The sequence below is a fragment of the Pipistrellus hanaki genome (genome assembly GCF_964339955.1).
Source record: "Pipistrellus hanaki genome assembly, chromosome: 16".
Lineage (NCBI taxonomy): Eukaryota > Metazoa > Chordata > Mammalia > Chiroptera > Vespertilionidae > Pipistrellus > Pipistrellus hanaki.
The window spans coordinates 46,773,557-46,786,616 of record NC_140518.1 but is presented as its reverse complement, the minus strand read 5'-3'; the positions used below and the strand labels follow the sequence as shown (position 1 = coordinate 46,786,616).

The following is a 13,060-nucleotide window of genomic DNA, read 5'->3' as shown; positions in this document are numbered from 1 at the left end:
CACCCTCCCCTCAACCCCCCCCCCCGCCCGCACCCAAGGCCGTGGGGCTGGAAGGGGCAGGGGGGGGTGCTGTGTCTCCCAGGACCCAGTGACTATCCTCCCCGAGTGAAAACAGAACCTGCTGCCCCAAACGTGTGGGCATGAAGGGCACCTCCCCCTTCACGTCCATGTCACTTCAGTGTTCGGTGAGCATGTCCTACGCTCCGGAAGTTATTACCACAGCAAATGAGAACAAGGGGCGTGTGGGCAGCAGAGTGGCTTGTAGCTTCTAGACTGAGCTGGGGACGTTTAGCCGCTAGAATCGCGCACACACACAACATGCTTCTGAGACCTCAGGGTCCCAGAGCCCTGGCTGAGCCTGGCAGCCCAGGGCCTGTGTGTGTGCGGCCAGAGAGCGAGCTGGCCCTGCCAGGAAGGGCCTTCAGGGACCACAGGTGGGCACTTCTGTGACTCACGGAGCCTGCCTGTCCTGCAGGACAGCACCCCCTTATATGGCACTTGGGGCCCCCTCTCTTTCTGCCCATCATGTTCCTAGGGGTATTTCTTTGCAGACAGATTCCAAGTAGAGAAACTGCACAAAGGGCGGACATTAAGCATTTCAGTAAATGTGGCCACACTGCCCACCACCCTGCACAGGAGCCTCCTCCCGCAGCCCGGACTCTGTGGTCTCCACAGCGGGAGGCAGGCGACTCTGCTGTGCCCAGTGCCCCCCGTTGTCTGGCTCCTGGGCAGCCCTCAGCCTGGCCCGGAGGCGGCACGGGAGTCCTGTACCCTGAGCTCCCGGTGCCCGGCCCTTACCAGGGCGCCCCCCTGCAGGCAGGAGCGGGGTGCGGAGCCTGCTCTGGCCTTAGGCCGAGGCTGAGCAGCGGGTCTCCTCTCGTCTCAGACATCCTCCGCATCGACAACCTCTGGCAGTTTGAGAACCTGAGGAAACTGCAGCTGGACAACAACATCATTGAGAGGATCGAGGGCCTGGAGAACCTCACCCAGCTGGTCTGGCTAGGTAAGGCCCTTCGTGTGGGCGACCCCGCCAAGATCACCCTCGCCAAGGCATCCGTCTCCCGGGCCGGCCCTGCAGGGAGCAAGAAAGCTGCTCTTTTTATTTTTTTATTTTTGTTAATCCTCACCCAAGGATATTTTTCCATTTGACTTTCAGAGAGAATGGGAATGAGGGAGGCAGGGGGAGAAATACAGAAGCATGGGAACATCCATGTGAGAGACACATCGACTGGTTGCCCAAACCTGCGACCCAGTATGTGCCCTTGACTAGGAATCCGGAAGCGAACCCACCAGCATGGGCCGGTGCTCTAACCAGCAAGCCACACTGCCCAGGCTGAAGCTGTTCTTTTTAAAGCCCGGGCCCTGTGCTGGGTGAGCACAGCAAACATGGGCTCGGATGGGCCCGGGCGGAGTGTCCTGTCCCAGCTGCAGCTCCCAGTGGGGAGTCAGGTGTCGCAGGAGCAGCCCTGGGTTCCTTGTAGTCCCTGCGCTCAGGCTGACAGCAAGTGTGGGTCCCACCTCTGTGGGGGCTCCGAACAGACCCAAAAGCATCACCACAGTTGCCAGTTGCCCTGAGCACTTACTACCTGCTAGGCATGGGCCTCCGGGTGAGCTGTGGAATCCACACAGCGCCCCATTGTAGAGATTACAAACTGAGGCACAGCGCACAGTGGGGCATCAGGCTCCCAGCCCAGCTCAGACTCCAGAGCTCTGGCCTCACCGCCAAGACCGCAGGGTCCTGATGACCGTGTCCGTCTGCTGAGCTGGGGCGCCTCCCCTCCCTGAGGGGCAGGTGGGCGCCTGCCGGGGAGGAGCCGCTGGGGAGCTGCCTTGTGTAACTCTTACAGCCAAGACTGTCAGTCCCATCCGCCGATGGGGAGGGGCCCTGAGAGGCCCAGGCACTTGCCCAAAGCTCCGTGGCCAGAGCAGCTGGGGTGCAAACCCGGCCTGTCTGACCCGAAGCCGGGCTCCTCCACCCTGTCTGGCGTGTCCCGCAGCAGGAGCCGGCACAGCGGGGACCTCCGGGTTTGCCAGACAGCTGGGCTGAGTGTGGTGTGCTGCGGCGCCAGCCCTCAGCAGCCCCGCAGGCTCAGGCTGAGAGGCTCGATGAGGCGCGCCCTGCAGGCAGCAGAGGCGACCCCAGGCCGGCTCCTGTCTGCTGGGCCCTGCGCCCCAGGCCCCACTTCCAGCACCTCGCACTCATTCCCGCCATCACCCTCTGCTCTACCCATGAAAGGCCTGAGAGAGGGTTTGGTCTGGCCCTGCGGAGGCATTAGGGTGAGCTAATTAAATGTCTGCAAACACAGCAGGCTCCTGTTTAAGCGGATGCTGTGTGTGGGCCGCGAATGATGCTCAGACACCCAAAGGCCCCGGTGGGAGAAAGGGCCTCCACTGCCCTGGGACGGGGGAGGAGGAGAGGGTGTGGCAGGCCCCCGCTGTGAATGCTGGACTTTTAGGGAGAGCTCCTGCCCCCACTCCAGGGGGCTCCTGTGACCAGGCTCCCGGTATGGGGTGAGGAAGCAGCAGGGGAAACTTCTGGCAAAAGGTCAGCCTGCACCCTCAGAGTCAGCAGCCAGCCTTTGCCCGGCCACAGCACTGGCAGTCCAGGAAGGGCTGGTCCCTGGGAGGGTTCACAAGCCCCTACCTCACACACACCCCTGGTCCGCGCAGTCCGCTCCAGGCTGAGCGGGTGCCCGGGTGCAGGCTCGGGAGAGCCGGTTTGCACGTCACGTCCACGTTGGCGTTCAGGCTGTCTCGGTGGTGCCTGGCGTTGGCCATGGTGGCAGCACAGCGAAGTGGAGGGCCCCTCGCTGGCCCCCGGTTAGACACCTGCCTGCAGCGCTGGTGCCAGGGGGTGGAAGACCTGGCTGCCCTGTGGCATTGAGTAGGCCCCGGTTTGTTTCCCGGCTCAGCCAAGTGCTAACCAATTGTGCGCACGCCGTGTCCGCCTCTGACCCTCAGCTTCTCTGTGTGTGCTGTGACCGTAGGCATGTTACCACTGGGCCCTGGGCGTCTGTGTTTCCTCGTCCAGAACTTAGTGGTTTTCCTCTGCGGGAGGATTCGGGGAGGTGATGCACTCACGGGCCTAGCGCAGGGAAGGGACACTGAATCGACCTTGATCTCAGCCAGCAGCCGGTAAGCGTCCCCGACATACCAACGAGACTAAATGAAGACGTGGACACACTCACCTTCCCAGCACCTCTTTACTGTGCCCGCTTGCAGCTGCCAGGACTGGATTTCCAAGCTCATGGAACATTCCCAGGCTGGGCCTCTGGCCATTGCTGTTCTAGGGCAGAGCTGCAGCCCAGCCCCAGCCGAAAGCCTGTCCGTTTTAGTTCCGGAGGTGTGAAGCGTGGGCTGGCGAGGCCCAGGCCGCCTCGGCGGGGTGCCTGGGCTGGGGGGAAGCCGGAGTTGGCCGCACTGTACCGGGAAGGCCTGGCCTGCAGCCTGGCCGGGCGGCCCTCGCTGCCCTGCGGCACCCCGCAGTTAGCTGTGTGGCTTTGGACAAAGCACCGAGCCTTTCTGAGCTTAGCTTCCCCCGGAGGAGACGGGAGAGACGCTCAGGCTGCCAGCAGAGCTGCGTCTGGGTGCGCACAGCAGGCGGTCGCCTGGCGAGCCGGCATTGCTTCCCAAAGGCCTGTGGGCGGCAGAGGGGACGCTCACCTGCTCCCACTCCAGACCGGCCAGTCACCATGTCCAGCTCAGAACAGCAACAGAGCCCGGACGGGAGCGTTTGCCACGTGACCCGAGCCAGGAGTGTGAGGGGCAGAACTGAGAGCGGAGGACAGTTTGGCGCCGTGCACAGCTCTGCCAGACAGCTGGGTGCTGGCGCACAGTGTGTAGGCAGCCCAGACAGGTTTGGTTCAGGACGGTCCACCCCTAACTCATCACTCAACCCTCCGGCCCCTTCCGTCCAGACCTGTCCTTCAACAACATCGAGGCCATCGAGGGGCTGGACACCCTGGTGAACCTGGAGGACCTGAGCTTGTTCAACAACCGCATCTCCAAGATCGACTCTCTGGACGCGCTGGTCAAGCTGCAGGTGCTCTCCCTGGGCAACAACCAGATTGGCAACATGATGAACGTGAGTGAGCGCAGGCCGGGCGGGCGGGCTGGCCGGGGTCGTGCCGAAGGGAACACAGGGTCAGTCTAGGTCTTCCCCTCTCCTAGAAAAGCCAGAGACGCAGCTTTTCACAAGAGATTCGGTATGTTAGACAACTGCTCACCATGAAGGCCACCTGTGGGTGCCGGGCTGTGCCCTGCCTCGGTGGGGCCTTTCTCTCCCTGAGCCCCAGACTCACTAACAGCCTTTGCTGAGGCGAGGACCTGCTGGGTGGGGGCTGTGGCCTGTGCTCAGTGGGCACAGAGACCCGCAGGTGCAGTCCCTCAGGGATGGCCAGCGCACATCTACATCATCAAGACACAGTATGACAAGAAGCTGGTGTCCACCCCGGGGGGCCAGGGAGTGTGCGTGTGAGGGGGCAGAGGTCATTGGTCATCTGGAGGAAGGTTGACTGCCTCCTGTCCATTCCCAAGATCCCAGCGGCTGGGAATGGGGCAGGAACAGGCCCAGCCAGTCAGTCCTGGGAGCTGTCCAATAGCCTTTCAAGATTCCCCTTCTGCCTCCATCGGTTAGATTGGCGCCATGCACAGCTCTGCCAGACAGAGCTGCATGCCCTAAGGCTCAAGCCCTCTATGCCTCAGTTTCCTCATCTATAAAATGGAGAAAATGGCCATGCCCCTCCTGCCAGGAATCGAGTGAGGTGATGGGCATAAGTCACCTCGTTCAGTGTCAGGCTGGAGTGAGTTCTTTTTTTTTTTTTTCTTAATTGCCACCCGAGGATATTTTTCCATTGACTTTTAGAGAGAGAGTGGAAGAGAAGGTAAGGCGGAGAGAAACATCAATGTGAAAGAAACACATCAACTGGTTGCCTCCTGCACCGAGTCCTGACCAGGGAGGAGCCTGCAACCAAGGTTCACACCCTTGACCAGAATTGTACCTGGGACCCTTCAGTCTACAAGTCGATGCTCTATCCACTGAACTGAACTGGCTAGGGCTGTTTCTTTTTATATCTAAACTAGAGGCCCAGTGCACAAAATTCATACACCAGTAGGGTCCTTAGAGGCTGCAGACTGCCAGCTGCCAGCTGCCAGTCAGGGCCTCCCTTCCCCCTGCTGCCTGCCACCATTGCCAGCCAGAGCGGGGCCGGCTAAAGGGAGGGGCCACAGGCAGTTGGCTGGCCAACCCCTCCCCTTGATCAAACTCCCAGTCAAGGAGACAATTTGGCCAAAACCGGTTTGGCTCAGTGGATAGAGCAGTCGGTCTGCGGACTGAAAGGTCCCAGGTTCGATTTCGGTCAAGGGCATGTACATTGGTTGCAGGCACATCCCTGGTAGGGGGTGTGCAAGAGGCAGCTGGTCGATGTTTCTCTCACTGACATTTCTAGCTCTCTATCCTTCTCCCTTTCTCTCTGTGGAAAATCACTAAAATATGTATTTTTTTTTAGAAAAGGAGACAATTTGCATATTAGGCTTTTATTTATTTATTTAAAATATATTTTATTGATTTCTTACAGAGAGGAAGGGAGAGAGATAGAGAACTAGAAACGTCAATGACAGAGAAACATTGACCAGCTGCCTCCTGCAAACCCCCTACCGGGGATGTGCCCGCAACCAATGTACATGCCCTTGACCAGAATCGAACCCGGGACCCTTCAGTCCGCAGACTGACGCTCTACCACTGAGCCAAACCAGTTTCGGCTAGGCTTTTATTATATAGGATATATTTTTATTGATTTCAGAGAGGAAGGGAGGAGAGAAAAGCATCAATGATGAGACAGACTCATTGTTCAGCTGCCTCCTGCACACCCCCACACTGGGGAATCAAGCCCACAACCCAGGCAAGTACCCTGATTGGGGATTGAACCTTGACCTCCTGGTTCATAGGTTGATGCTCAACCCCTGAGCCACACCAGCCGGGCGGGATATGTTCTTAACAAAGGAAGGACGGTCGCAGCTGAGATTCTCCCTGAGAAAGAGCCAGAGAAGGAGGTGTCTTTTGATTCAGATGCATTAGATGATTATTGGAATTTTGCCCTTGACCAGAAGGGAAAGGCTTCCTGGGAGGAGGCACAGCATGAACAGAGGCCAGGAGGGGCCCCTGCAAGGAGCCCAAGGCCAAGGGCTGTGGTGCAGGGCGACAGAGGGAGCTGGGGAGGCTTTTGTGCTCCTGTGTATCCAGGGCAAGTCTGTGTTTGGAAGGAAACCCTGGCGCCGGGGGATGGCCTGAGGTGGATCTAGTGGGGGTGAGGCCAGGAGAGCGCGGTCAGAGAGGCTGTATCTGCGCGCGGAGGGTGAGGGGGGCTGAAAGCACCGCTGAGCCAGCCCTCGGGCGTGGGGGGGGGGGGAGCGCCCTCGGGAAGCTGCAGGAGCCAGAGGGCAGCAAGAGCCGGCGTGCAGGGATGTCACTGCGTTGCTGCTGTAGGTGACGCCGACAATCCTGCTGGGATGTGTCCAGAATGCCTTCGGGAAGCAAACTCCAAAGGCCCAGAGCCTAAGGCATTTATGCCCGGCCTGTCCCCCAGCGGCTGCGGACAGCCCGGGAGTGCACTCCCTCTTGTCCTCCTGGCGGGGCTCAGAGAGCTGAGGCCGAGAGCGGGAATGAGGGGGCACCACAGCAGGAGGGACCACAGACGCAGGAAGCCACAGGTATGCCAAGTGCCCGCCACACGATGGGCCATGATCACTGGGCTTCGAGGAAGGCAGGCCTAGCGCCAGGGCTTCCAGGACACGGGCTCCCTCTGCCTCCGGGTCTGCTTCCCAGTCCCTCCCTGGCTGGTCCTCCTCACGGTTGTAGTCAGCAGTCAAGGCCACAGGCCTCTTGGTCTGCGGGCAGCAGGGCAGAGAGCACAGGGGCTCTCCCCCCGCCCACGGTGCCCCTTGAGTCTGATCAGGGCCCCACCCTCACCCGCTATCAGAGCTCAGAGCGGGGGGTGCCAGGCTGGTGGCTCAGACGGATGACCTGGAGTGAGTCAGACACCTGCGTTCACGTCTGTCTGGAGGGGACAGACCCCCAGGCTGGTAGTCCAGGGAGTTTGCCCTGTGCACAGACGGGAGGGTGTGAATCCATCCAGTGCTCTTTTCAGGGTTCACGTTCCGTTCCGAGTACTCAGCCTGCCCTCTGCTTTGTGGGGACGGGGCACCAGGGCCTCACCAGGCGGATAGCTACCCCCGGGGCGTCCGCGCACCTGCGTGGAGAGGGGAGCTTCAGCAGCCACCGCTGTGGGACCGGCACTCAGACTCCACTTCCCATCTGGAAGGTGGGATAACAAGCCTCCGAGGCTGTCGAAGGCTGGATCAGAGAGTGCTAAGTGGCCGGTACAGGACCTGGCACACAGTAGGTACATTGAAAGGGTGGATATTCAGAAATCTGTTAAGCGCTGTCCACAAACAGCTCTGAATCTTGCTGTTTGAAAACCTTTCTGGACGTGAAGCAGCAGGTCCCGTCCAGTCCTCCGGGCTTACAGGTAATGGTCTCTGATGCGTTATCCACATCGGAGACTTCAGTGGCCCAAGGACCTGTCCCTTCCCAAAGGTCACGGCCTAGGCCTCCCTCTCCCCTGGCCTTGGGTGTCCTCCCACCCCCTGCAGGGCCTCGCGAGCAGGGAAGCAGGGGAAGCTGGTCCCAGAGAGAGGGGTGGAGGAGGCCCCGGGAGAAGCCGCCAGGGAAGCCTGCGGTGTCTGGGCCTGGATCTCATTGCTCCGGAGGCCCAGCCACATCCTGGCCTCTTGGGGTCCCTCATCCTCTTTACCTAGTAAGGTGCCCACCCTTTGGCAACTTGTCCCGAGGAGTCCTGACTTCTAGCCTGCAGACCCCGAGCATCTGTGATTTTAGCCCTTGTCTGCACGATGTAGCTGACATTGAATTATGTGTGTTCTTGTTATGTATTTATTCCTCATGTTAACCCCTGCTCACTGCATTAGAACACACAGGTGTTTCAGCAGGATCCGGGGCACACAGGAAGAACCCTCTCCCTCCTGCCCTCAGTCCATGCTTCCCCTTCCGGAGGCCACAGCTGCTTCCAGGCATCTTATTTTTCATTGTTGTTAATCCTCACCCAAGGATATATTTTCAATTGACTGTTTAGAGAAAGTGGAAGGGAAGGGGAGAGACAGAGAGAGAGAAACATTGATGTGAGCTGGGGCCGGGAATCGAGTCTAAAACCATGGCACGCACCCTGGACCAGAATCGAATCCGTGACCATTCAGTCCACAAGCCGATGCTCTAACCACTTAGCAACCAGCTAGGGCCCAGGGATCTTGTTTAAACATTTCACCTGATTCTCACATCTCTAAGCATCTCTGCCTTCAGTTATCTCCTCTCCTTTGAGTCAGCCGTCCCTCTGCTGGACCATTCCATTGCTTAGAGGCAGCGTGGCATATTTTTCCAGTCCCCATGTGGACACAGGTGTTTCTAACCTGAGCCGTTACATCCAGGCTGTAATGATGTCCTTGGACAGAGTGTAGTTTGCACCTGGAAGAGTCCATGTGAAAGATGCATTCCTAGATGGAATTGCTGAGTCTAAGGGCATGTACATTTTTATGCTGATGGATCTTGCCAAATCGTTACATGGAGCAATGAAACTGTTTACAAACCCGCCAGCAATTATGAGAAGGCCTGTTTCTGCTCACCCCCACAACAAACCATTCTGTCTTTAACGATTTAAAAGATGAAAAATGGAATTTCACTGGGACAACTCTTAAAAATTAAATCACATCCTGTTTCCCCACCCATATCCACTTAAAACTTCAAAGTCTTCCATTGTTCTTAGAACAAAATCCAAACTTGTGACTGCAAATTTGACCCAAGTTTTACATGAGTCAGCCCTGGCCTTGTTTCCAATCTTGCTTCAAATTCTACCCCAGTCCTAACCCAATGGAGCTACCCACTCCCTGGCCCAGTCTAGTTCCTGGTACAAACCAAGTCCCCCCCCCCCCCCCCCCCCCCTCCCGCTTGGCTTTGCCAGTGTTATAATTGCTGCCAGCAATGCACTCTCCTCTGTTTTTGAGTGGCCAGCTTCCTCAGGTCTCAGAGACCACTCAGTTCCCTAACTGAAAAAGGGTTCCCATAACTTCCTTCATGGCCCATCTGTATGTTTTTACTAGAGGCCTGGTGCACAAATTCATGCACCGGTGGGATCTGGCCGGCCCTCCCCAATCAGGCGATCAGGCTGGGCAGGGAAAGAGGCCCCAGGCAGTTGGTGGGTGGGCGGTGGGCCCCGCCCCCAAACCGCTTCCGCCCCCAACCCACCCCCTGGTGGAACTCGGTGTTGAACTCCCAGTCGAACTCCTGGTCAATGGGACAATTTGCATACTAGCCTTTTATTATATCGGATAGTAGTTACCCAAAAATGTAATTATTTTATTTACTTTAAAAAACACTCTTGCCGAAACCGGTTTGGCTCAGTGGTAGTGTCGGTCTGTGGACTGAAAGGTCCCAGGTTCGATTCCAGTCAAGGGCATGTACATTGGTTGCGGCTACATACCCGGCGGGGGGGGAGGGGGGGGGCGGGTGGTGTGCAGGAGGCAGCTGGTCGATGTTTCTCTCTCGTTGACATTTCTAGCTCTCTATCTCTCTCCCTTCCTCTCTGTAAAAAATCAATAGAATATATTTTTTAAATAATAAATAAGTAAATAAAAAATAAAAAACACTCTTGCCCCCTGCCCCTAGAATGTAAGCTTCTGCTATAAAGGCAGGGACCATGTGGGCTTTGCTCCCCCTGACTCCCCAGCACCTGGCATGTACATAAATGGCTGTAACAAATTTCTTCAGAAAAATATCCTAGATTTCTTTTCTATCTTTTGCATGGTACAGTGTGTAGGTATCCCTAAGATGCTATCAGATGAAATACAGGCACACGTTGAAGATATTGTGGGTTCAGTTCCAGACCACCTCAGTAAAGCTAGTATCACAATAAGTGAGTCATGTGAATTTTAGGTTTCTCAGAGCACATAAAAGTTATGTTCACGGTAAGTAGTCTTAAGAGTCTATTAGGTGTGCTTAATAGCATTATGTCTAAAATAGTGTACATACCTTAATTAAAAAATACTTTGTTGTGGAGGATTCCAAGATGGTGGCAGATTAAGTGGACACTACACTGACACTCTCCCAGGACCAAAATGGAATTACAACTACAACATAGACCATCCTTAATGATAACTGAAGACCAGCTGGAGAGGCCCTGGTAATCAAGGACGGAAAGCAGAGGTCGCATGGAGATTGGTAGGAAGGCGCAAGAGTGCTGCCCGGGCTCCCAAGGACAGCAGCTGAAGTTCTGGAGAGAGATCTCAGCTGTGGGCTTCCCACTGAGAACTCCTGGGTCTAAACACCAAGCTGGTCTCCCAGCCCAGAGCACCAGAACTGAGAAAGGTGTCCACACAACCTCTGGCTGCGAACACCAGACGGGTTTCTATCTGCCAGGAAGAGATGGCTGGAAATGCAGGCACTCTCTTAAAGGACCAACACACAAAATTTCATTATGCAGCCTCACACCTTGGGCTCTGGCAGAGAGAGGGCAGGACTAGAGCTGTGTAAGGAGAATCTAGGTTTGGGGGCTCTGTGGAGAGAGCTCAGAGAGCAGTTGACTGGATTCCTGTGCTGAGTCATTCCCCCATACTGCAGAGGACATCTCGCTCGGGCATACTTTGCCATCTAGGCAGCTTTTGCCTGGAGAGGGGAGTAACTACCCCCCCCCCCCCCACACACACACACACACACAATTAGAAAGCCTCTCCCCATCCTGTGGAGCTTACACCTTGCTGTAGTCCAGCCTGAGGCTCATTAAGAGAATAACAATCAGCCTCCAGACACAGGCGGTTCTCTGGATGTTTTGAGTCTGCCAATCTTCTGGGCACAGGGCTAGGAAAAGCAGGCCTTGGTGTGCATCTTGGTCCTCTCCAAAGGCACCCAGCACCAGCAGAGGGAGCCACAAGCTGTGGATTGCTGATAGCTCCAAACAGGATACTCAGGGCCACGCACAGTGTTTGACATTGTCCTGCACCAGAGACCCTCCAAAAAGACTTGAGTCACAGCAGATCTATCTAATACATAAAAATAAACCCAAACAGGCAGCCAAAATAGAGAGGCAAAAAAAAGCCCAAAATAAAAGAAAAAGAGAATTCTCCAGAAGAAAAATTAAATGAAATGGAAATAAGTAATTTATCAGATATAGAGTTCAGAATTCTACCTAATAAAAGAGTAATATGCAGATTGACCATCCCTCCAACACATAATACGGCTGCCCCCATGTGGTCAAAGATCCTGCCCCCATGTGGACACAAGATGGCCACCACAAGATGGCCAGCAGGGGAGGGCAGTTGAGAGGTGACCAGGCCAGCAGAGGAGGGAAGTTGGGGGCAAACAGGCTGGCAGGGAAACAGTTAGACATCAATCAGGCTGCCATGGGAGTGGTTAGGGGGTGATCAGTCTGGCAGGCAGAAGTGGGTAGGGGCAATCAGGAAGGCAGGCAGGCGGGCAGTTGGGAGCTAGCAGTCCTGGATTGTGAGAGGATGTCTGACTGCCAGTTTAACGAGCAGTTGGACATCCCTTGAGGGGTCCTAGATTGGAGAGGGTGCAGACTAGGCTGAGGGACAAACAACCCCCCACCCACATGCAGGAATTTCGTGCACTGGGCCTCTAGTAATGATTATAAGAATGTTCAACAGCATGAGAAAAGATGTAGAAACTATGAAAAATGACAAGTTGGAAATGAAGAATGGCATAGCAATAATAAAGAATACATTGAAGCCCTAGCCAGCTTGGCTCAGTGGATAGAGCATCAGCCTGTAGACTGAAGGGTCCCAGGTTCAACTCTGGCCAAGGGCACATGCCTGCATTGTGGGCTCCATCCCCAGTCGGTTGACAGGAGGCAGCTGATCAATGATTCTCTCTCATCATTGATGTTTCTATCTATCTCTCCTCCATTCCTCTCTGAAATCAATAAAGAAATATATTTATTTTTTAAAAAGAATACATTGGAAAGAATAAACAGCAGTTTAGAGGAATCTGAGGATCATATTAGTTAATTAGAAAAAATTAGAGAATCAACAAGAAAAAAAAAATTAAAGCTCTAGCTGTTTTTTCTCAGTGGATAGAGCCATTGGCCTGCTGACCAAAGGGTTTGGGTATGGTTCCAGTCAAGGGCACATACCTCTGTTGAAGTCTCCTCCCCAGCCCTGGTTTGGACTTGTGCAGGAGGCAACAAATCTATGTGATTCTCTTGCATAGATATTTTTCTCTGTCTTTCCCTCTCTTCCACTCTCCTTAAAAATCAATGGAAAAAATATCCTTGGGTGAGGATTTAACACACACACACACACACACACACACACACACACACAACAGCCTAAGGGAGCTGTGGAACAACATGAAACATAACAATATCTGCCTCAAAGGAGTACAGAAGGTGAAGAAACTGAGCAAGGGATAGAGAACCTATTTGAAGAAATAATGGCAGAAAACTTCCCTAACCTGGAAAGGGAAAAGTCACACAAGTTTGGGATGTATAGAGAATCCCAAGCAAGAAGAACCCAAAGGAGCTCCCATAAGGCTTTCAGCTGATTTCTCATCAGAAATTCTACAGGCCAGAAGGGAATGGCATGAAGTATTCAAGGTAATGAAAAGCAAGTATCTGAAACCAAGACTATTCTATCCAGCAAGGCTATCATTCAAAATAGACCGTGAAGGAAGGGGGGGGGGGGGCATGGTATATGTACACGATAATAATTTAATAAAAAAAAATTTTTTTAAAACCAAAAATAAAATAGACCATGAAATAAAAAACTTTCCAGACCATAAAAGGCTAAAGTATTTATCACCACCAAACTAGCACTGCAAGAGGGACTGCTATAATAATAATAAGAAATATACATTCTCTATCATCATTGATATTTCAATCTCTCTCCTTCTCCCTTCTTCTCTGAAAACAATAAAGAAATATATTTATTTTTAAAAAACAAATACTTTGGAAAGAATAAACAGCAGTTTAGAGGAATTCAAGGA

The 13,060-nt window shown here is 54.5% G+C and overlaps 2 protein-coding genes across 2 annotated transcripts in view; one reads left to right on the top strand and one right to left on the bottom strand.

Annotated features, from left to right (window-relative positions):
- Positions 1 to 13,060, bottom strand: part of SHMT1 (serine hydroxymethyltransferase 1) — a 1,020,383-nt gene that overhangs the window by 690,978 nt on the left and 316,345 nt on the right. The window lies entirely within an intron of this gene.
- The window catches only part of DRC3 (dynein regulatory complex subunit 3), a 58,595-nt gene that overhangs the window by 15,463 nt on the left and 30,072 nt on the right, over positions 1 to 13,060 (top strand). Inside the window, 2 exon segments of the mRNA XM_084861610.1 lie at positions 887 to 1,003; positions 3,918 to 4,084. Of these exon segments, the coding sequence (XP_084717736.1) occupies positions 887 to 1,003; positions 3,918 to 4,084 (284 nt within the window).